The following is a 21351-nucleotide window of genomic DNA, read 5'->3' as shown; positions in this document are numbered from 1 at the left end:
TTGTCAATAAATGATATTACAGACCAAGACATTTCACACTTTATTTCCAAATGTAAGGAGGGATGTACTGAAGTGATATTCCAACCGGTCTGACATCTTAACGAATACACTACCTGCGTTGTTAGATACTTTGGTTACGAACTGATGGTTTACGCTTGGTATGTATATGTATTAGTGATAGAGATATGAGAACTATGATGATGCGCGATCGTGCACGACGAGGCAGTTTACAGTGAGACAGCAACAAGCCTACACCGGTACACATAGTTTATTCTTTGATTATTGATATAAAACAGACTTCTAAGCGTACGGATAGGAGCGTAAAAAATAATATTTGCCAAAATTTCACTACTATCCAATCTTTGTGCGATAATATCGTTTATGAAAGCTATCATTGAGAATTCCCTGCGTTTTTTAAGTTCTTCTAGGTTAATTAATGAACACCGTGATTTATAAGGAGCCAATGGTAGAGCCGCCCACCCTAGTTTTCGAAGCGCAAAGAGTAGAGTAACTGTTCTGAACTGATTTTATGCGGTTCACATGTGTTTTTTGGGGTGTCCTACGAGAGGCGGAAACACGAAAGGCGAATACTAAAAGCAGAATTAACGAAAGGCGGAATGGCACGAAAGGCAGAATCACAAAAGGCAGAATCACGAAAAACAGACTCACGAAAAGCGGACTTACAAAAGGCAGTAACGGACTTTTAAGTTAAAACAATGTAATGTAAGTAATGCCGCCTTTCTAGGCAAACCAAATTACCTTACATCGGGTAAATGCGTAATTTTGAATGTAATTTTCCTGACATCTATCCGGAGCTTTTTTTGAAAACGATAATGTTACAAACGAGACTGCTGTTTTTAAACAGTTTAGTCTCTCGATCACAGTTTTTCGTAGTTCTACATGATAAATACGCGTCATTTCTGATAACCGGATTACCTTTCGAGTATGACTCATATTATCCTGGGCAAAGGCACAACTTTGTGATCAGCTTGAATGCTGTCGAGTCTCAGAGCTTAAATGTATCTTTACTGTTCGGGAATGGGGGGGATGGGTTAGGTGGACTGTAAATCCAGCAATGGAGTGAACCACACACTGGCTGTACGGAACCAAACGAAATGTGCCACGCACTGTGGCTACCATGGGAGAATATCACGCACTGTGGCACTATGAAACGGATACTACTGAATCCCGATTGTCACCCTCAGTGACACCGCGGATGTTGGGGAACGGAACCAACTTGAAAGAAACTCGATGCTACATTACAAACTACTTTATTTGTATTCTACAGCAACAGTTCGCTAACTGGGCGCTTTTTAACTGGACTGTTTTTTAACTGGGCGTTCGCTAACTGGGCCAAAGCCCAGTTAAAAAGCAGTTATCCGTCAAAAATCAACAACAAAGACTCGGTGACGAGGGGATTATGAATGGTATATTCTTTAAGCTTCATGTAAAAACGATCACAACAATGCATCGCAAATCCCTCGTCAGCCCAGTTAAAAGCGGCGTTCGGTAACTGGGCTGGTGTTTCAGCCCAGTTCGCGAACGGATGCTGTATTTGGTTACACAACCGTTCTCATCAGAGTCGAAATTAAAACTAAAAACTTTTGCCGCTTACGGCTCTTCTTCGCGCTCGCATCGGGAGCTTTTTGATAGTAGCAACCGAGGGGTCGTTGAGTGGTGACAGAACATCCACACCCGTTGGAATGCAGATTTCAACATTTCTCTACAAGCTCTTGAACAGGACGGTTGTCCTCAATCGGCAAGATGGAAACCTTCGTGATGGGACGCCGGTACGTTGAGCCATTGCAGAACACATCAACCACGCGCAGAAAACTGCCTTCGTCCGGGTGCACGGCAGTTATTCGTCCCAACCTCCAGCTAAGCGGTGATTGGTTTTTTTTGTGAAGCAAGACAATCATTGCAACTTGTAGATTCGATAATGTCTTCAAGTACTTCTTACGCGGCTGTAAGGTGTTTAGATAGTCGCGACTCCAAGCTTTCCAAAAATGATCTCCCATTACTTGCAGGTGCTGCCAGCGGTCCAGACGGCCAGCGTCGATGTTTTCCAAAGACGGCTCGGCTGGAGCAACAAGGGGACGACCAATCAAATAATGAGCTGGAGTGATCACCGTACAATCGGCCGGGTCGTTGGAAATGGCGAACAACGGACGGGAATTTAAAACTGCTGCGATCTCGGCCAAAACGGCGGCAAGTTCCTCGAACGTCAATTTGGAGTTTCCAACGATTCTCTTCAGGTGCACCTTTGCCGACTTAACGACCGATTCCCAAAGTCCACCGAACCCTGGGGCGTCGGGCGGGATGAAGTGCCATTCTACCTCCCGTGATTGGCAGAAGCGATAAATTTCCTGGACAGTTTGCTGATTTTGGAACTGCGCGAAAAGTTCATTCATTTCGTGATGGGCGCCCTTAAAATTTGTAGCATTGTCGGAATAAAGACGTTGAACTAGACCTCGCCGGCTGACAAATCTCTTCAATGATGCCAGAAATGCGCTAGTGCTGAGGTCAGAGACAGCTTCTAAATGGATCGCTTTTGTGGCCATACAAACATACACTGCTACGTAGGCCTTCACTAGTTTCGGTCGGTACGTACCTTGTTTGACCCAAATAGGGCCTGCGTAGTCAACACCCGTTGCGGCGAATGGCGGAGATGGATTTACCCGCGCCAGTGGCGTGCGTGGTGCCTATCGGATTGGTGCGAAAACACCGTACACAGCTACGTGTCACCTGTCGGACCGTGGAACGCGCGTTGAGCAACCAGTACTTTTGGCGGATGGCGCTGATGAGACCGGTCTGCCCAACATGGAGGAGTTCTCGGTGAAGGTTGCGGACGAACATTATCACCACTGGATCCTTATCTGGCAGTATAATAGGGTGTTTGGCTTCAAACGGCAATGCTGACTTGTCTAAACGTCCACCAACACGGAGTAAGCCACCCGTGTACACAGGATGCAGGTTGGCAATCTTCTTACATGTTTCACCCGACGAGGCTAGTTTGATCTCCTCACTCAAATGCGATAGCTGGACTACCCGAAAGATGTCATCGGTTGCTCGGCGTAATTCGCTGATGGTGGGATATTGTTTCTTCACTCGTTGGCACGGAACCACCGTGCGGCAGTTGTCCAAAAACCGTCGAACGTACGCCATGACTCGCTGAATCTTGCGGAAATCACTAAATTTGTGGAATAATGAATTATTGGCAGTGACTGATTTTCTACCCGCCGCTGTCACATCCAGGCGCTATAGTATATGCCCAAAATAGCCAGCATGAGTTAACCGTCAGAAATTTGTATGGCGAAAGACATCTAACGCGGGTTTTCTCAAAATTAGAAACATTTCATGAAAAACTATTTGGTACCGGTTAATTTTGAGAAATCGAACCTTAGATGCCTTTCGCCATACCGATTTCAGAAAGTTAACTCCTAGTGTGCCGCTGTAAGCACGCTCGAAGCAGGCGATTCATTGAAACATTGAGTTATCCACTTTGGCTGCTACGGCTACAACGATCTTCATTTCAGGCGATGGGTCCGGCGGAGCACATTCTGGAATCTCCATATCGTATTCGGAACCCTCTAGAAATTCTGGACCATGGTGCCATAAACGATTCTGGCTAAGAGCTTCGGGTAACTGTCCTCTTGAGACGATGTCAGCGGGATTATTTTTTGACCGAACATATTTCCAATGGTAATCCGATGTGTTTTTACAGATCTCCCCTACACGGTTTCGCACGAAAATCTGAAGCTGATCCAAGGGTTTCTTCAGCCAGGCAAGGACGATGGTGCTGTCGGACCACATAACTACGTCGTCGAACGTTATTTGCATTGCTGGAATCACTTTCTGTACTAGACGCGTCAAAAGTAATGCTGCACATAATTCCTTCTTGGGAATCATCAGGTCGTGGAGTGGCGCTACATTCGACTTGCTGGCCAGAAGCACAAGTTTTGCGGATCCATTCGCGAACACGCTCCGGACATAACAACACGCACCGTATGTAACTGCAGAAGCAATTCACGGCTACAGCGTCGTCACTTGTTACTCTTCTCGGAACCTTGATAAGCGCTAGCTGCGGAAGGGCGTTTTGAAATTCGTTCCATTTCTGTTGATACTCCTGCTCCACCGGATCATCCCATCCTTGTTTGGCTTTCACAGCTTCTGAATGAGGAGCTTTGCAGTTACGATCACTGGCGAAAAGAGACCGAGAGGGTCATACAGCTTTGCCACTTGCGAGTAGAATGCTCTCTTGGTAGCGCGATGAACGAACACTGATGCTGGGGCTGACGGGAATAAAATTTGAAACGTATCAGCCTTTGGATCCCACACGAGGCCCAACAACTTGATCAGCTCGTTCGCTTCATACAACGGAATCGATTGTTGTTTTTCCGGGTCTTCTGGTGGGACGTGCTGCAGGAATTTCGCCGAGTTGGAACACCACTTCGCTAACGGGAAACCTCCTTGTGCCAGAGATGATTTCAGCTGCTCGTAGTATTAAAGGGCTTCATCAACTAAATCCGCGCCCGAAAGAACATCGTCCACATAGAAGTCCTCCTTAATTATCCGAGCCACTTCGGGAGGGATACTTGTGTCTTCTTGAGCAAGTTGGACGAGACATCGTGTGGCTTGGAACGCTGGCGACGCCGTACCGTACGTCACCGTATTTAGTTCCAGAACTCGTAACGGCTGTAACGGGTCTTCTCTCCAAAAAAATCGTTGATAACATGTATCGTTCGGTGATACCAACACCGGTACATTTAGGATATATCGGCGGAAAATACAAATTTATACTTTCAAAAGCGAAGCGCTATGGTGAACAAATCGCTTTGGACGACTGGACCCACGTGAAGGACATCGTTCAACGACAATTGAGACGGGAATGCCCTTGCGCTGGCATCGAAGACGACTCGGCATTTGGTACTGGAACTTGTGGGCCGCAACACGGCGTGATGAGGCAGATAGTATTTTTGTATTTCCGGAGGATCGTCGGCTTCGCTCACCTGGTGGCAGTGGTTCAGCGACTCGTACTCCCGAATGAATTCAACGTACTGCGCCTTCAGTTCAGGGTCTCGCTTGAATCGCTTTTCGAGGAGCAAAAACCGCTTCAGGGCAACCTCGCGACAATCGGACAGTTGATTCACGTTCTCCTTGAATGGAAGCTTAACCATAAACCTCCCGGATTGGTCGCGACGATGGGTCGACTGAAATTGTTCATCGCAAAATTGCTCTTCAGCCGAGTGCTTCGAAACGATGGGAACCTCTTCAATCTGCCAAAACTGGTACATCATTTTTTCGATTTCATCAACTGTAGCCGTATTTGAGCACACCGCTGATCTGACTGGAGCATCTCTGTCGGCTATCACACCAGCCACAATCCAACGGAGGCTTTCACGTAACAGCGGCAGGTGAGGTGCAAGCTGTATCTGACCTGGTTTTAGAAGGTCGAAGAAATGTGCGGCTCCAATGAGCATATCTACGTGGGACGGCTTGTGGAAATTAACATCGGCTAAATGAATTCCACCAGGGAGCTCCCAATCACTCACGTCAATATTGGAAGTCGGGAGGATTCCTGTTACCTTGGGAGTTATGAGGCATTCCATATCAAGATGGAACGAATTATGACGGGAATGGAGTTTCACGTTGATTCTTTCGCGAGCCAGCGTGCGGATTGCACTAATGCCGGTGATCTGCACGTTTGCCTGTCGCTTTGGGAGACCAAGCAAATTTGCCATCCTTTCGGAAGCAAAATTGACTTGGGAACCGCTGTCGAGTAACACTCGACACGGCTGGAGCTGATTCTTTGAGTCAGTTAGGTTAACCACCGCAGTAAGCAAAAGAACAGTCTTCGATGGCTGTGCGTAGTTGCAGGAGCATGATGTCGAAACCGTTGTGGTTTCCTCTGACACTGACTGTGGAGATGGTGTTGACGGTTCCGCATCTGTTTTTGGGATGGACGACACGTTTGATTTCATTTCCTGTTTCGGACCTGCTTCTCTATCTCCGTGCAGCAACGTGTGGTGATGTTTTTGGCATCTTTTGCAGAAACTCGATGCTACATTACTAACTACTTAATTTGTATTCTATTTGGTTACACAACCGTTCTCTTCAGAGTCGAAATTAAAAACAAAAACCTTTGGCGGTTGTACGGCTCTTCTTCGCGCTCGCATCGGGAGTTTTTTGATCGTAGCAACCGAGGGGTCGTTGAGTGGTGACAGAACATTTACTCTTCAGAGAAAGATGCACACTAGTAGTGCCACTAGGAATTCATAATGCGATCGATCTTGAGAAGCGATTACATTATTTTCTGTACTACACATATACTGCCGCTAATCGTAAGTCGAGTACATCTGTATATGGAGGCCCATATACAGATGTGCTCGACTTGCGGTTAGCGGCAGTATACCTCCCATCCATTCCAGAATGAAAACATCCTTACTTTGAAGAATAGAAAAGGAATCCCCATTAGATGGGGATGGGCAACGTACTTGTACTAGTCTTTAACTCATCCGTCAAGAAACGAAGCTTCCAGAATCTGTTAATACTAAACACTACCACAGTTCGTACTTAAATCGTGCTTGGATGGACAATGCCGTTTTGTAATCACCGATCCGAACATCTAACTTTTTTTTCCTTTTTTGACTTAGTTTATATAGCACTGTCACTAATTCAAGACATACGACAGTATAGACCGCGTAGAGCCAAGGGAAATTTTGGACGAGAACAGCTTCCCTGGGAAGCTTACCAGACTGATCAAAGCAACGGTGGATGGTGTGCAAAACTGTGTGAAGATTACGGGCGAACACTCCATTTCGTTCGAATCGCGCCGGGGACTTATACAAGGTGATGGACTTTCGTGCCTGTTGTTCAACATTGCGCTAGAAGGTGTCATGCGGAGAGCCGGGTGTAACAGCCGGGGTACGATTTTCAACAGATCCAGTCAATTTATTTGTTTCGCGGATGACATGGACATTGTCGGCCGAACATTTGCAAAGGTGACAGAACTGTACACCCGCCTGAAACGTGAAGCAACAAAAGTTGGACTGGTGGTGAATGCGTCAAAGACAAAGTACATGCTTGTGGGCGGAACCGAGCGCGACAGGGCCCGCCTGGGAAGCAGTGTTACGATAGACGGGGATACCTTCGAAGTGGTCGAGGAATTCGTCTACCTCGGATCCTTGCTAACGGCTGATAACAATGTTAGTCGTGAAATACGAAGGCGCATCATCTGTGGAAGTCGGGCCTACTACGGGCTCCAGAAGAAACTGTGGTCAAAAAAAATTCGGCACCGCACCAAATGTGTCATGTACAAGACGCTAATAGGACCGGTGGTGCTCTACGGACATGAAACATGGACAATGCTCGAGGAGGACTTGCAAGCACTCGGAGTATTCGAGAGACGGGTGCTTAGGGCCATCTTTGGCGGTGTGCAAGAAGACGGTGTGTGGCGGCGAAGAATGAACCACGAGCTCGCCCAACTCTACGGCGAACCCAGTATCCTGAAGGTAGCTAAAGTCGGAAGGGTACGATGGGCACGATATGATGCAAAAACCCCCCCGGACAGCAACCCTGCAAAGATGGTGTCCGCTTCCGATCCGGCAGGTACGAGACGACGTGGTGCGCAGCGAGCGAGGTGGCCCGACCACGTGCAAAACGACTTGGCGAGCGTGGGGCGTATTCGAGGATGGAGAGATGCGGCCTCGAACCGTGTATTGTGGCGTTAAATTGTTGATTCAGTGTTATCTGTTTAGATGTAGACTAAATAAATGAAATGAAAAGAACAGCTGTTCGAAGCCCAACATAGTTCTTATTTTATTGCCTTGTCTAGACAAACGGGCTCTGTCATATAAAGTTCGGTGGTCTGTTAGTGGTTTAATTTGCTCTGTTTGCCTATCTTTCATAATTGCTCTATTTGTCCGAAATCTCGACCATATTGATTGACGCTACCCATATCGTGTCCGTTTTCGCCGGAACGAAACAGGGTGTGGGTGCGGGTGTTAGTCATCGGGGCTCTGTCTACAAAACTTCAAATCAAAATAGGCGAAACGTGCTTGAATCAGACGAGAGACGCCACTCTCATAGACACGATGTTTGACTGTTTGAGAATCGATTTCTGTTTTCTTGGGGTGAAACTGAATCTGATAGATAGATGAGGTGTCGTGTTCCCCAGCGATAATTAGCGTATAAACACTTCTACGCTCAATGAAGTGGAAATAAAGTATGCAAAGCACGAGCACTTCTATACTACAATTATTCACCTTCGAATAAGCCATTTATCGCTTGGACAGGCTAAGAAAGAAAATAATCTTAGAACAACTGGCACGGGTCACACACAACTAATGCGATTAATCAGGTACAAGGCTAACACGGTGGCGACAAAAGTGCCCTTTTTTGGTTCCCATCGTCATCGGTCGTCGCTGTTCATTACCTACTTGCTAGCATTTGCAGTCCCCTTAAATACTAATAAATCACTTACCATCGTTTTGGTTTAATTACTGCAGCCACACCAATACGATCGATTCAGGTCAAGAATTCCGATTTTGTCCTGTCGTTCTCCTCTATTACGGAGCGTGTGCGGCGACAGAGACTTCCTTGAGTTTCAATGTCAAATTTCGTTTCTTCTATATGCAGTCTACCCTCCTTTGAATCGGAAATCAGCACAGCAATGTTTGTTTCTTTATTCCGTGTGCCATCATTCTGGCTCTGCTGGTTTCGGTTTGCTTCTCTGGCACCGAGTGTGTGGGTCGCACCAAATACCACCCACTTGATGCTGAGTTTGGAATCGCTCTGCCGTCGTCACCTCGATGATGTTGTTACTGCTGCTGATGTAGCGCAATCACGGTTTTTGTTCAGGCATTCTCATAGCGGAAATCAGTCACACAATCCACGGAAACTACACTCCAAATTCCTTGAGTTGTCTAGAAATTCCTTCAGCGGATTTCTTTCTTGGTTGGTTATTTTTACGACACTCTTCAACTCTGCAACACAACATAACAGCACTGTCATCGGCGTAGCTGGGACATGTCTTTGAAGGACTTTCAATTGCGCTTTGATTATCAATTCAGTCAAATCAGCATATCAGTGGAAAGCTCGTAGAACAGTCATTCGACTTTTTATTTTAAATATTTCTGATTATACAAAGTTTACCCCTGTCCTTCTATTCCTGGCTACGACAATGATTACTGATCTTAGGGCTTTTACAGCCTTTCCACACGCACTCCCCCACCCGCTGTGGGATTGGATTTTGCACGGTGTTTTGCTTTTCTTCTTCGCTTGACGGATCACACTAAACTGGGTAATGGTTGAGCTTCGGCAGAGTAATTTACTGCTTTCCACGCCCGTTTCACTACTGGGAACAGCTAACTCTGGTTGACTTATTCCAAACCAGCAGATGGTAGGAAAATCACCTTGGATTTGACGATCCGATAATTTTTCACTTATTCGACCGATGGGACAAAAACTGTATTTGCAAAAAATTAACACATTTTCCGTTTTACACGAGGTTGAAAATAATCCACATCGGGAGGGTCAAACAACCGTCCCGCCGTTTTTGCACCTTTTTGCGAATCAGCTTCTTTCGGGAAGAGCCAAGCAGGCAACCGTTTCCACCACCTGAATTTTTATTCACGCACACAACAAATGGAGTGGATCACGAATTTCAACTATTTATCTAAACACTGACTTTATTTCGATATTGTTTCTTTACTGGGGTGGGCACATGCTGAAAAACTGGATTAAAATCTCTTGTCAGCAGCTTCGAAGCACAGGATGAGGACTCGGGAAAAACTATTCGAGAACCGCGCAGACCAAACAGGACAAGACGAATGAAAAGAACGGAATAAGGAAAAATCAACAAAATCTGTCAAAAATGCAAGAAACAATCAAGCTCTTGCTGGAATAGAGTCGTATGTCGCAATAAAGAGTTTATTTCTGAAAATGCTTTATCATTATTTATCTTCTTATCTTATATATAAAAATGAAATGGTCTGTGTTCGTATCCGCATAACTCGAAAACGGCTGGATGGATTTTTTCATTTCTTCAGCAGAAACATTCGTTATAGTTTCCGACGGGTTTATATGATATTTACTAATGCGAAAATTACGAGTAAATTTGAGCAAATCGTGAAAAACTAAAATTGTGATTCCTATGCGAACTTTGCATGGGCAGTTCGGAACGCACATTCTCGCCTACTATGCAGGACAACGTCTGCCGGGTCGACTAGTCTTATATATAAAAAAGAAATGGTCTGTGTTCGTATCCGCATAACTCGAAAACGGATGGATGGATTTTTTTCATTTCTTCAGCAGAAACAATCGTTATAGTTTCCGACGGGTTTATATGACATTTCCCAATGCGAAAATTACGAGTAAAGTTGAGCAAATCGTGAAAAACTAAAATTGTGATTCCTATGCGAACTTTGCGTGGGCAGTTCAGAACGCACATTCTCGCCTACTATGCAGGACAACGTCTGCCGGGTCAACTAGTTGATTATAAAAGTGGTAGGCACTACACTGCATATTAGGTTGGCTTCTTGAAAAAATGTAGTCAAATTAATAAACATTCTATCTATTTAGAAGATAGGAAATCAATGTAGAATTTCTTTTAAATTTCCTAAAATTACAATTACAATTTAGTAACTTACACCATTATCCTAGAATGAGCCAAATTTCCCTCCACAGCAAATATCAAATTTTGTTCCGAACGATGTTTTAAAAGCACATACCTGCGCATGCTGTGAAAAATAAATCAATACCAAATTTTCAAAACGACTTATTAAATAATTTTTATAAATAAATTTTATCTGCTTTCGTGAACAAGGATTCAAACGTCGATTAGACGAATCAGATAGCATTCCCACGCAAACCAACACCATCAACACGTAGGTGAAGGTTTCTGCTACCTACCTTGGTTTGCGTGGGAATGCTATCAGATTCGTCAAATCGACGTTTGAATCTTTGTTTACGAAAGCAGATAAGTCGTTTTGAAAATTTTGTCTTGAAATATTATATGGGCATGTGAAGATAATCCAAAAATAGACGTAGTTTACGTCAAAACATTTTGGGTTGTATACTAGACACGACCACACGACGGAAACTACGTAAAGGAAGGAACCATCCCACTGGCACTACTACCCAGCTTTAGCAGCACCTCCCACTCTGTGAAGGAGTAGAGAGCCACTGTCTAGCAGCTGGACCACCCCATTCATACACCCCAGTTCAATAATCGATAATACCTTAAAAGTTGGCAATTACCAAGAATTGGAACGCGCTGTACAGGAGATACATGATGCATTAAAGGACTAAAATTTTCAATTGTTTACCGTTGATGATCAAAACTTTCAATACTATTGGAAAATTGGTAGAGAGTTTGCAAATCGATTGATATATAAATTTTTAAAATGCATTGAAAGATAAAGGACCTGTTAATGTTAAAAATCTTACATGATTTCGTGACGGTCCCCAATTTTGTAATTTTCATTTTACACCCTGTATCCGAGTCTTCCTCTTAGACGTAGTTTACGTCAAAAAGCTTTCTTATTATGATTTATTTCATAGTCATAGAAATAGTTTGACGTGGTTTGACTGTGATCTAATCTTCGAACAAATTTACAAATCATTTATTACAAAACATTCGCCAACCGCTGTTTTTGACTTTGACTTTTTGACCAATGGAGCAGTGTGATGCGATGTTTTTCATCACCGAAGCACAAACGCCTGCGCACTTCACGCTGTTATATACTTGCACCCTTTTGATCAAAACAAAAAGCTGTCAAAAGTAAATCGTATCGAATACATAATCAGTTCGGTTCAACATTTCGGAAAATTTATTTCTTTTAAAATATTAACGTTGCAAATACTTCAACCAATGTCCCAACTGCTGCGCAGCCTCAGCCGGCTGTCCATTGGCAGCCCCAACCGCTTGGTTGCGGTGGTAAGTGCTTCCCCGGCAGCGGCGATCACCAACCAGTTCCATACCAGCAGCACGTTGTCCAAGAAGTGGGGCAACCAGAGCAGTGGCCCCAAACGATGGCTTCCGTACAACAAAATCGTCTATCCGCCGCAGACAGCCGATGAGGAACCCCGGCCGGCGTTCGTGTGCCACCAGAAGACCAACATCAAGTACAGCCCGAAGAAGATGTGGTACGTGGCCAGCTTCGTGCGGGGTATGTCGGTGGACGAGGCGATCAAGCAGCTGTCCTTCATCGACAAGAAGGGTGCCTCTGCGGTCAAGGAAACGATACTGGAAGCAATCGAGCTGGCCGTGAAGCAGCACAATGTCGAGTTCCGGTCCAATCTGTGGGTGGCGGAATCGTTTTGCGGCAAGGGGCGCGTTTTCAAAGGGTTCCGTCGGCACGGTAGGGGTCGGCATGGCGAAGTTGAATACAAACACGTCCACTATTTTGTCCGGCTGGAGGAGGGAAGTCCACCGGAACATTACTACCCTGGACGGGAACCGAAGAGTGGGGAGCAAATGTTGCAGGAATGGTTGGAATCTATGCGGAAACGGAAGGTTATTGGCTCTTTGTAATATCTGATTGTTTTGCAATAAAAGCGGTAGTGTTCAAAAAATGATGTGAAATGTCTATTGTGATTTGTCTGTAAAAAGAAAACCTTTATGTACGTACCTATTGGAATCGGTTTTCCCCAAAAGGAGTTCATGATCCATTGTTTGCTTGAGGACGCGAAGTAGTCTTGCGTTTGCCATGGATTTCTAATTACCGTCAAACGGGGTGACTTGCAACACTTTTCAGGTTGCTTTTGCCATAATTCTAAAATAAAAAGATTTTTTCATTCTTATACTCTCTAGACAAGCCAGCCCAGGGCTGAAAGTCTCGCTAATCAAGACAAAAAAAATTCTTATACTAGGGGAACTTCATCTCATTACTCCCATGTCCATCCCATTAAAAAGCAAAGCAATGAAAAGGAATTTGGTTTTTATTTTTGACGTAGGTCTTACTTTTTTTACTATACTGGGTGTCACTTAGATTTTTTGAAATCGAGAGCGTTACGCTGGAAGGGAAGATTTCGAACGTTATTAGCGCCTTTATCTTTCGATGGATTTTGAAGATTTATATCAATCGACTCGGATACTCTGCAGCAGTTTGTTAATTTTATTGAAACTTAAGATTATTTATGACAAGCTTTTGAAATTTTCAATTCTTGTTAAGGCTAATAAAAATTTCATATACACCCAGGTTTTTTTTACGAGGGGGATACGTACCTCGCAAAAAAAACCGTGTAAAAAAAACCGCGTTAATTCGAAAATCCGTGTAAAAAAAAAACCGTGTTAATTCGAAAATCCGTGTAAAAAAATATCATCGAAAAATTCCATCTTTCATACCATCTTTTCATTGAAAAAGACTTAGAAAATTTATTGATAAGTGAAAAGTTTCTCAGTTTATTTGATTGACAAAACATAGAAACTGGGTATTGCCGGAACGGGCTCGATGAGCGAAAGCCGGAAATTGGTGTTTGGCGTTATTTTGAAATTTAAGATGGCCGACTTCCAGTTAGACCTGTGATTTTCTTATACCGTCGCCACGTCGGCGTGCCGCTGTATGTGAATTTACCACGCCACCGAATATTTTCTACCATATCGATGGATATTGGAGAACTGTTAAAGAAGTAGGTTGAAGGGTGTTGTACAATTTTGAAGAGGATTTTTACTGTTAAGTTCAGTTTTATTTTTATCTAGCAGCATGAAGATTATTTAATTACTTACTTATGAATCCTGTACGCCTCCGGTGGAGCAAAGGGCCGATTTGAAAGATCTCCATCTTGAGCGACGACCAGCTATCGCTTTTACCTGTAGCCAGGTTAGATTAAGGTCGACTTCTTCTATGAGCCGTCATGAGCCTCTGGGTTTGCCTTTGCTGCGATGTCTCGCTGGGTTCCAGTCTAATGCTAGTTTGCATATTTCGTTTCCGCTCCTTTGTGAAGTGTAGCCGATCCAGCCCCACTTCCGATCCCGAGTTACCATTACTATCGGCCTCGGCCTTACTATCGGACAATGGAGCTCATTGTTTGAGATCCAGTTGTGAGGCCACCAGGCACAAATTATGTACCGTAGGCATCTGTTGATGAACAACCGTATAACAGTACAGATTTCACGTTAGAGTTGAAAATTCGGTTTTTGATGCGTTATATCTGCCTGTTCTTCCAGATATTACTTAAACTCGCAAAGGCAGCCCTTGCTTTCTTGATCCGTGCGCCTATGTTGATCTTGGTACCGCCGTCTGACGCCACATGGCTTCCAAAATATTCGAAATTTTCGACATTCTCCACTGATTGTCCAACAACTGTAAAACTGGAAGAGGTTGCCGTGTTTACGTCCTACGATTTGGTTTTGTTGACGTTGATGACTAAACCTGCGGAAGACGAGTCGTTGAGCTTACTCTGCATATCAGAGCACCGTTGAGCGAGAAGTTCACGTCATCAGCCTATTCGATGTCGTTTAGATTCTCCATGGTTAAAGGCTGCCATAGGTTTGGCACCTACCAGATTAACACGTACGTCCCCAACCCCCATTTCACGACAAAACTCAAAATTCAAAACCACGCAGCTCAGCCAATTTCTAACGGATTTTCAAGCAATCTTTTCGAATCGATCACAAAATTCCTATAGTTTTTGGAACCGAAGTTAGTTTTTGTCCAATGGCCATGGTTCCGGATATATTTCGGGGAGTACTGGGGTTACCTCCCTCACGGAAAAAAATGTCACTGGCATATCGGCTTCGAAATCCATCGTGCGACATGTCAAACTTCATGATTTTGCAAAACAAGTAAACTTGAGTACATTTTGGCGATTTTCGATCGAATTGGCCACCCTCCGGGAACTTCCAGGGCCTGGTTCCCTTGGGGAAGTGGCCAATTTTCGTTCAATCTTGAAACCGTCACGCCGTTGGTGATTGGCGGTGGCGTGGATCGGCGTGAACCGGTTTCAAGCGCCAAAATTTATTCAGAAGTTCCTCCCGGAATTCTTCCAGAAGTTCCTCCACGAGTTTTTTCAAAAGATCGTCAAGAAATTCCTCTGAACATTCCTCCAGATATTCCTCTATAAGTGCCTCTGGGAAATTCTTCCAGATACTCCTCCCGGATATCGTCTGGAAGTTCCTTCAGGAATTCCTCCAGAAGTTCCTCCAGGAATTCCTCCGGAAGTTCCTCCAGGAATTCCTCCGGAAGTTCCTCCAGGAATTCCTCCGGAAGTTCCTCCGGAAGTTCCTCCAGGAATTCCTTCGAGAGTTTCTCCAAGAATTCCTCCGAAAGTTCTTCCAGGAACTGCTCAGGGAGTTCCTCCAGGAATTCCTCTGGGAGTTTCTTCAAGAATTCCTCCGGAAGTTCCTCCAATAATTACTCCGGCAGTTCCTCCAGGAATTCCTCCGGAAGTTCCTCCAGGAATTCCTCCGGAAGTTCCTCCAGGAATTCCTCCGAAGTTCCTCCAGGAATTCCTCCGGAAGTTCCTCCAGGAATTCCTCCGAAGTTCCTCCAGGAATTCCTCCGGAAGTTCCTCCAGGAATTCCTCCGAAGTTCCTCCAGGAATTCCTCCGGAAGTTCCTCCAGGAATTCCTCCGGAAGTTCCTCCAGGAATTCCTCCGAAGTTCCTCCAGGAATTCCTCCGGAAGTTCCTCCAGGAATTCCTCCGGAAGTTCCTCCAGGAATTCCTCCGGAAGTTCCTCCAGGAATTCCTCCGGAAGTTCCTCCAGGAATTCCTCCGGAAGTTCCTCCAGGAATTCCTCCGGAAGTTCCTCCAGGAATTCCTCCGAAAGTTCCTCCAGGAATTCCTCCAGGAATTCCTCCGGAAGTTCCTCCAGGAATTCCTCCGGAAGTTCCTCCAGGAATTCTTCTGGAAGTTCCTCCGGAAGTTCCTCTAGGAATTCCTCCGGAAGCTCCTCTAGGAAATCGTCCAGAAATTCCTGGAAATCCAGGTGGCCAATTCCAGTTTTTCGGAGGAAGTACCCGGATGGTGGCCAATTCGATCGAAAATCACCGAAATGGACTCCAGTGTACTTGTTTTGCAAAATTATGAAGTTTGATATGCCGCAAGGTGGGTTCCAAGATTGAACGAAAATTGGCCACTTCCCCAAGGGAACCAGGCCCTGGAAGTACCCGGATAGTGGTCAATTCGATCTAAAATCGCCAAAATTTACTCCATTGTACTTGTTTTGCAAAATCATGAAGTTTGATATGTCGCAAAATGGGTTCCAACATATTAATTAATTGTTTATTCGTCTTCGATTGGATCGTACAGACTACTCTTATTCTAAGTTCCTTATTCTAGATTTGAAACAATACTTGGACACATTAAAATCAAACAAATTACAAACATTATTAAAAGCTCTAAGGCAGGAGCTAAAGGGATTATTGTATCCGTACGTTGTTCGGTGGGTTGGGACAGCGAGTAAATCAGCGTGACGCAGGCTATGGCTAGGTATGCTCAACTGTACATCCACGAGCAAGTCCGGACAGTCTATGTTACTACTGATGATGTCATACACTACAAGTCTTCTGAAGGTGAGTCGTCTTGTTGAGAGTAGTTCCAGGTTAATTAGCTGACATCGGGCTCTATAGTCAGGTAAGTGCATTGGATCGTTCCACGGTAGGTGCCGAAGTGCAAAACGGATGAACTGCTTTTGAACTCGTTCAATGCGAATCACTTGGGTCGTATGGTACGGCGTCCAAATAGGGGCAGCATATTCTAAAATACTCCTCACAAGTGCACAGTACAGAGCTTTCAAGGTGTAAACATCGGTGAAATGAGCTGCATTCCTACGAATAAATCCAAAACTGCGAATGCCTTCGCCGTTATTGCAGAAATATGTTCGTTGAACCGTAATTTCGAGTCCATTGTAACGCCCAAGTCACGAATCGACGAAACACGCTCTAGTGCAGCATCGGCAAAAGTATAGCTGTACATTATTGGGGATATGATTCGGCAGAAGGTGATGACTTTACATTTCGCCACATTCACGCTCATTCCGTTTTCATCGCACCAACGGCGGAGTACGTCAATATCAGTTTGAAGAGCAACACAATCCAGCAAAGAGTGTATTACTCTGAAAATTTTGAGGTCGTCAGCGTACAGAAGCTTTGCAGAGGTAAGGCAGTTGGTCAAGTCATTGATATACAGGATAAACAGTAAAGGTCCCAGCACGCTGCCCTGTGGCACACCCGAGGTAATGCTGAAAGTCCTAGACCGTGAGGCATCAACACGAACGAAAGCCTTTCTGCCAGTCAGGTATGACATTATCCAATCTTCTATCCATTCAGGAAACCCAAGTGCCGTAACTTTGCAACGGCATGTTGGTGAGGCACGGTGTCGAAAGCTTTCGAAAAATCTACGTATACGGAGTCCACCTGATTGCGCTTCTCGACTTCACGGAAGAGCGCATTAGAATAGCATAGCAGATTCGTTGTACTAGAGCGTTGAGGAAGAAAACCGTGCTGATGAATTGAAATGAGTGGTTTAACAGCAGATAACAAAACTTTATGAACTAATGATTCAAGAAGTTTTCCAACACAACAAAGAATGGAAACTCCACGGTAGTTATTAGCTTTGCGCAAACTTCCAGATTTGTGAATTGGAATCATCGTTGCTGTTTTCCATAGTCCAGGAAACGTTTTTTCACTCAACGATCTGTTGAAAAGTAGTGTTAGTGGAGCCGCTAGTGATTCAGCACAGGCTTTCAGCAGGAAAGGTGTTAGGCCATCCACTCCGGCACCTTTTGAAGCATCTAAATCGCGAAGAGCTTTCAACACTTCGCGAGATTGAATGAAAATTGGCCACTTCCCCAAGGGAACCATGCCCTGGAAGTACCCGGAGGGTGGCCAATTCAATCGAAAGTCGCCGAAATGTATTCCAGTGTACTTGTTTTGCAAAATCATGAAGTTTGAATGCCGCAAGGTGGATTTCAAGAGTAAACGAAAATTGGCCACTTCCCCGAGGGAACCATGCCCTGGAAGTACCCGGATGGTGGCCAATTCGATCGAAAATCGCCGAAATGTACTCCAGTGTACTTGTTTTGCAAAATCATGAAGTTTGATATGTCGCAAGATGGGTTCCAAAAGCGAATGAAAATTGGCCACTTCCCCAATGGAACCAGGCCCTGGAAGTACCCGGATAGTGGTCAATTCGATCTAAAATCGCCAAAATTTACTCCATTGTACTTGTTTTGCAAAATCATGAAGTTTGATATGTCGCAAGATGGGTTCCAAGATTGAATGAAAATTGGCCACTTCCCCAAGGGAACCAGGCCCTGGAAGTACCCGGAGGGTGGCCAATTCGATCGAAAATCGCCGAAATGTACTCCAGTGTACTTGTTTTGCAAAATTATGAAGTTTGATATGTCGCAAGATGGGTTCCAAAAGCGAATGAAAATTGGCCACTTCCCCAAGGGAACCAGGCCCTGGAAGTACCCGGATAGTAGTCAATTCGATCTAAAATCGCCAAAATTTACTCCATTGTATTTGTTTTGCAAAATCATGAAGTTTGATATGTCGCAAGATGGGTTCCAAGATTGAATGAAAAATGGCCACTTCCCCAAGGGAACCAGGCCCTGGAAGTACCCGGAGGGTGGCCAATTCGATCGAAAATCGCCGAAATGTACTCCAGTGTACTTGTTTTGCAAAATCATGAAGTTTGAATGCCGCAAGGTGGATTTCAAGAGTAAACGAAAATTGGCCACTTCCCCAAAGGAACCAGGCCCTGGAAGTACCCGGAGGGTGGCCAATTCGATCGAAAATCGCCGAAATGTACTCCAGTGTACTTGTTTTGCAAAATCATGAAGTTTGATATGTCGCAAGATGGGTTCCAAAAGCGAATGAAAATTGGCCACTTCCCCCAAGGGAACCAGGCCCTGGAAGTACCCGGATAGTGGTCAATTCGATCTAAAATCGCCAAAATTTACTCCATTGTACTTGTTTTGCAAAATCATGAAGTTTGATATGTCGCAAGATGGTTTCCAAGATTGAATGAAAATTGGCCACTTCCCCAAAGGAAACCAGGCCCTGGAAGTACCCGGAGGGCGGCCAATTCGATCGAACATCGCCGAAATGTACTCCAGTGTACTTGTTTTGCAAAATCATGAAGTTTGATATGTCGCAAGATGGGTTCCAAAAGCGAATGAAAATTGGCCACTTCCCCAAGGGAACCAGGCCCTGGAAGTACCCGGATAGTGGTCAATTCGATCTAAAATCGCCAAAATTTACTCCATTGTACTTGTTTTGCAAAATCATGAAGTTTGATATGTCGCAAAATGGGTTCCAAGATTGAATGAAAATTGGCCACTTTCCCAAGGGAACCAGGCCCTGGAAGTACCCGGAGGGTGGCCAATTCGATCGAAAATCGCCGAAATGTACTCCAGTGTACTTGTTTTGCAAAATCATGAAGTTTGATATGTCGCAAGATGGGTTCCAAAAGCGAATGAAAATTGGCCACTTCCCCAAGGGAACCAGGCCCTGGAAGTACCCGGATGGTGGCCAATTCGATCGAAAATCGCCAAAATGTACTCCAGTGTATTTGTTTTGCAAAATCATGAAGTTTGATATGTCGCAAGATGGGTTCCAAGATTAAATGAAAATTGGCCACTTCCCCAAGGGAACCAGGCCCTGGAAGTACCCGGAGGGTGGCCAATTCGATCGAAAATCGCCGAAATGTACTCCAGTGTACTTGTTTTGCAAAATCATGAAGTTTGATATGTCGCAAGATGGGTTCCAAAAGCGAATGAAAATTGTCCACTTCCCAAGGGAACCAGGCCCTGGAGGTACCCGGATAGTGGTCAATTCGATCTCAAATCGCCAAAATTTACTCCATTGTACTTGTTTTGCAAAATCATGAAGCTTGATATGTCGCAAGATGGGTTCCAAGATTGAACGAAAATTGGCCACTTCCCCAAGGAACCAGGCCCTGGAAGTACCTGGAGGGTGGCCAATTCGATCGAAAATCGCCGAAATGTACTCCAGTGTACTTGTTTTGCAAAATTATGAAGTTTGATATTTCGCAAGATGGGTTCCAAAAGCGAATGTAAATTGGCCAATTCCCCAAGGGAACCAGGCCCTGGAGTACCCGGATAGTGGTCAATTCGATCCAAAATCGCCAAAATTTACTCCATTGTACTTGTTTTGCAAAATCATGAAGTTTGATATGTCGCAAGATGGGTTCCAAGATTGAATGAAAATTGGCCACTTCCCCAAGGGAACCAGGCCCTGGAAGTACCCGGAGGGTGGCCAATTCGATCGAAAATCGCCGAAATGTACTCCAGTGTACTTGTTTTGCAAAATCATGAAGTTTGATATGTCGCAAGATGGGTTCCAAGAGCGATTGAAAATTGGCCACTTCCCCAAGGGAACCAGGCCCTGGAAGTACCCGGATAGTGGTCAATTCGATCCAAAATCGCCAAAATTTACTCCAGTGTACTTGTTTTGCAAAATCATGAAGTTTGATATGTCGCAAGATGGGTTCCAAGATTGAATGAAAATTGGCCACTTCCCCAAGGGAACCAGGCCCTGGAAGTACCCGGAGGGTGGCCAATTCGATCGAAAATCGCCGAAATGTACTCCAGTGTACTTGTTTTGCAAAATCATGAAGTTTGATATGTCGCAAGATGGGTTCCAAAAGCGAATGAAAATTGTCCACTTCCCAAGGGAACCAGGCCCTGGAGGTACCCGGATAGTGGTCAATTCGATCTAAAATCGCCGAAATGTACTCCAGTGTATTTGTTTTGCAAAATCATGAAGTTTGATATGTCGCAAAATGGGTTCTAAAAGCGAATGAAAATTAGCCACTTCCCCAAGGGAACCAGGCCCTGGAAGTACCCTGGAGGGTGGTCAATTCGATCTAAAATCGCCGAAATGTACTCCAGTGTATTTGTTTTGCAAAATCATGAAGTTTGATATGTCGCAAAATGGGTTCTAAAAGCGAATGAAAATTAGCCACTTCCCCAAGGGAACCAGGCCCTGGAAGTACCCGGATAGTGGCCAATTCGATCTAAAATCGCCAAAATTTACTCCATTGTACTTGTTCTGCAGAATCATGAAGTTTGATATGTCGCAAGATGGGTTCCAAGATTGAACGAAAATTGGCCACTTCCCCAAGGGAAGGGTGGCCAATTCGATCGAAAATCGCCGAAATGTATTCCAGTGTACTTGTTTTGCAAAATCATGAAGTTTGATATATCGCAAGATGGTTTCTACAAGCGAATGAAAATTGGCCACTTCCCCAAGGGAACCAGGCCCTGGAAGTACCCGGAAAGTCGTCAATTCGATTCAAAATCGCCAAAATTTACTCCAGTGTAGTTGTTTTGCAAAATCATGAAGTTTGATATGTCGCAAGATGGGTTACAAGATTGAA

General features: G+C 44.7%; 3 protein-coding genes across 8 annotated transcripts in view; 2 read left to right on the top strand and 1 right to left on the bottom strand.

Annotated features, from left to right (window-relative positions):
- Positions 1-9830, bottom strand: part of LOC134207723 (histone deacetylase 6) — a 287433-nt gene extending 277603 nt beyond the window's left edge. Inside the window, exons 1-2 of one of the 6 annotated variants that reach the window (XM_062683567.1) lie at positions 9154-9824; positions 8483-8984 (exon numbers count right to left, since the gene is read on the bottom strand). In XM_062683567.1, the coding sequence (XP_062539551.1) occupies positions 8483-8485 (3 nt within the window). In that variant the 5' untranslated portion in view covers positions 8486-8984; positions 9154-9824. Of the gene's footprint in view, positions 1-8482 lie in introns of all 6 variants that reach the window. The other 5 variants (XM_062683568.1, XM_062683569.1, XM_062683570.1 and 2 more) reach the window with 5 other exon arrangements.
- Positions 1-21351, top strand: part of LOC134215807 (post-GPI attachment to proteins factor 2-like) — a 405279-nt gene that overhangs the window by 307575 nt on the left and 76353 nt on the right. The gene's annotated exons all lie outside the window — the stretch shown is intronic.
- LOC134215758 (large ribosomal subunit protein uL22m) lies at positions 11762-12579 on the top strand. Its single transcript, XM_062694883.1, has one exon. The coding sequence runs from the start codon at positions 11873-11875 to the stop codon at positions 12533-12535; it is 663 nt and encodes a 220-aa protein (XP_062550867.1). The 5' UTR covers positions 11762-11872; the 3' UTR covers positions 12536-12579.

The sequence above is a fragment of the Armigeres subalbatus genome, chromosome 1, assembly GCF_024139115.2.
Source record: "Armigeres subalbatus isolate Guangzhou_Male chromosome 1, GZ_Asu_2, whole genome shotgun sequence".
NCBI lineage: Eukaryota > Metazoa > Arthropoda > Insecta > Diptera > Culicidae > Armigeres > Armigeres subalbatus.
Note: the sequence above shows the minus strand (reverse complement) of the source record. Positions and strands in the feature narration are given on the sequence as shown.

What these genes read in the sequence shown, in the direction of transcription:
- LOC134215758 (XM_062694883.1), top strand. Translation starts at nt 11,873, where the DNA reads ATGTCCCAACTGCTGCGCAGCCTCAGCCGGCTGTCCATTGGCAGCCCC.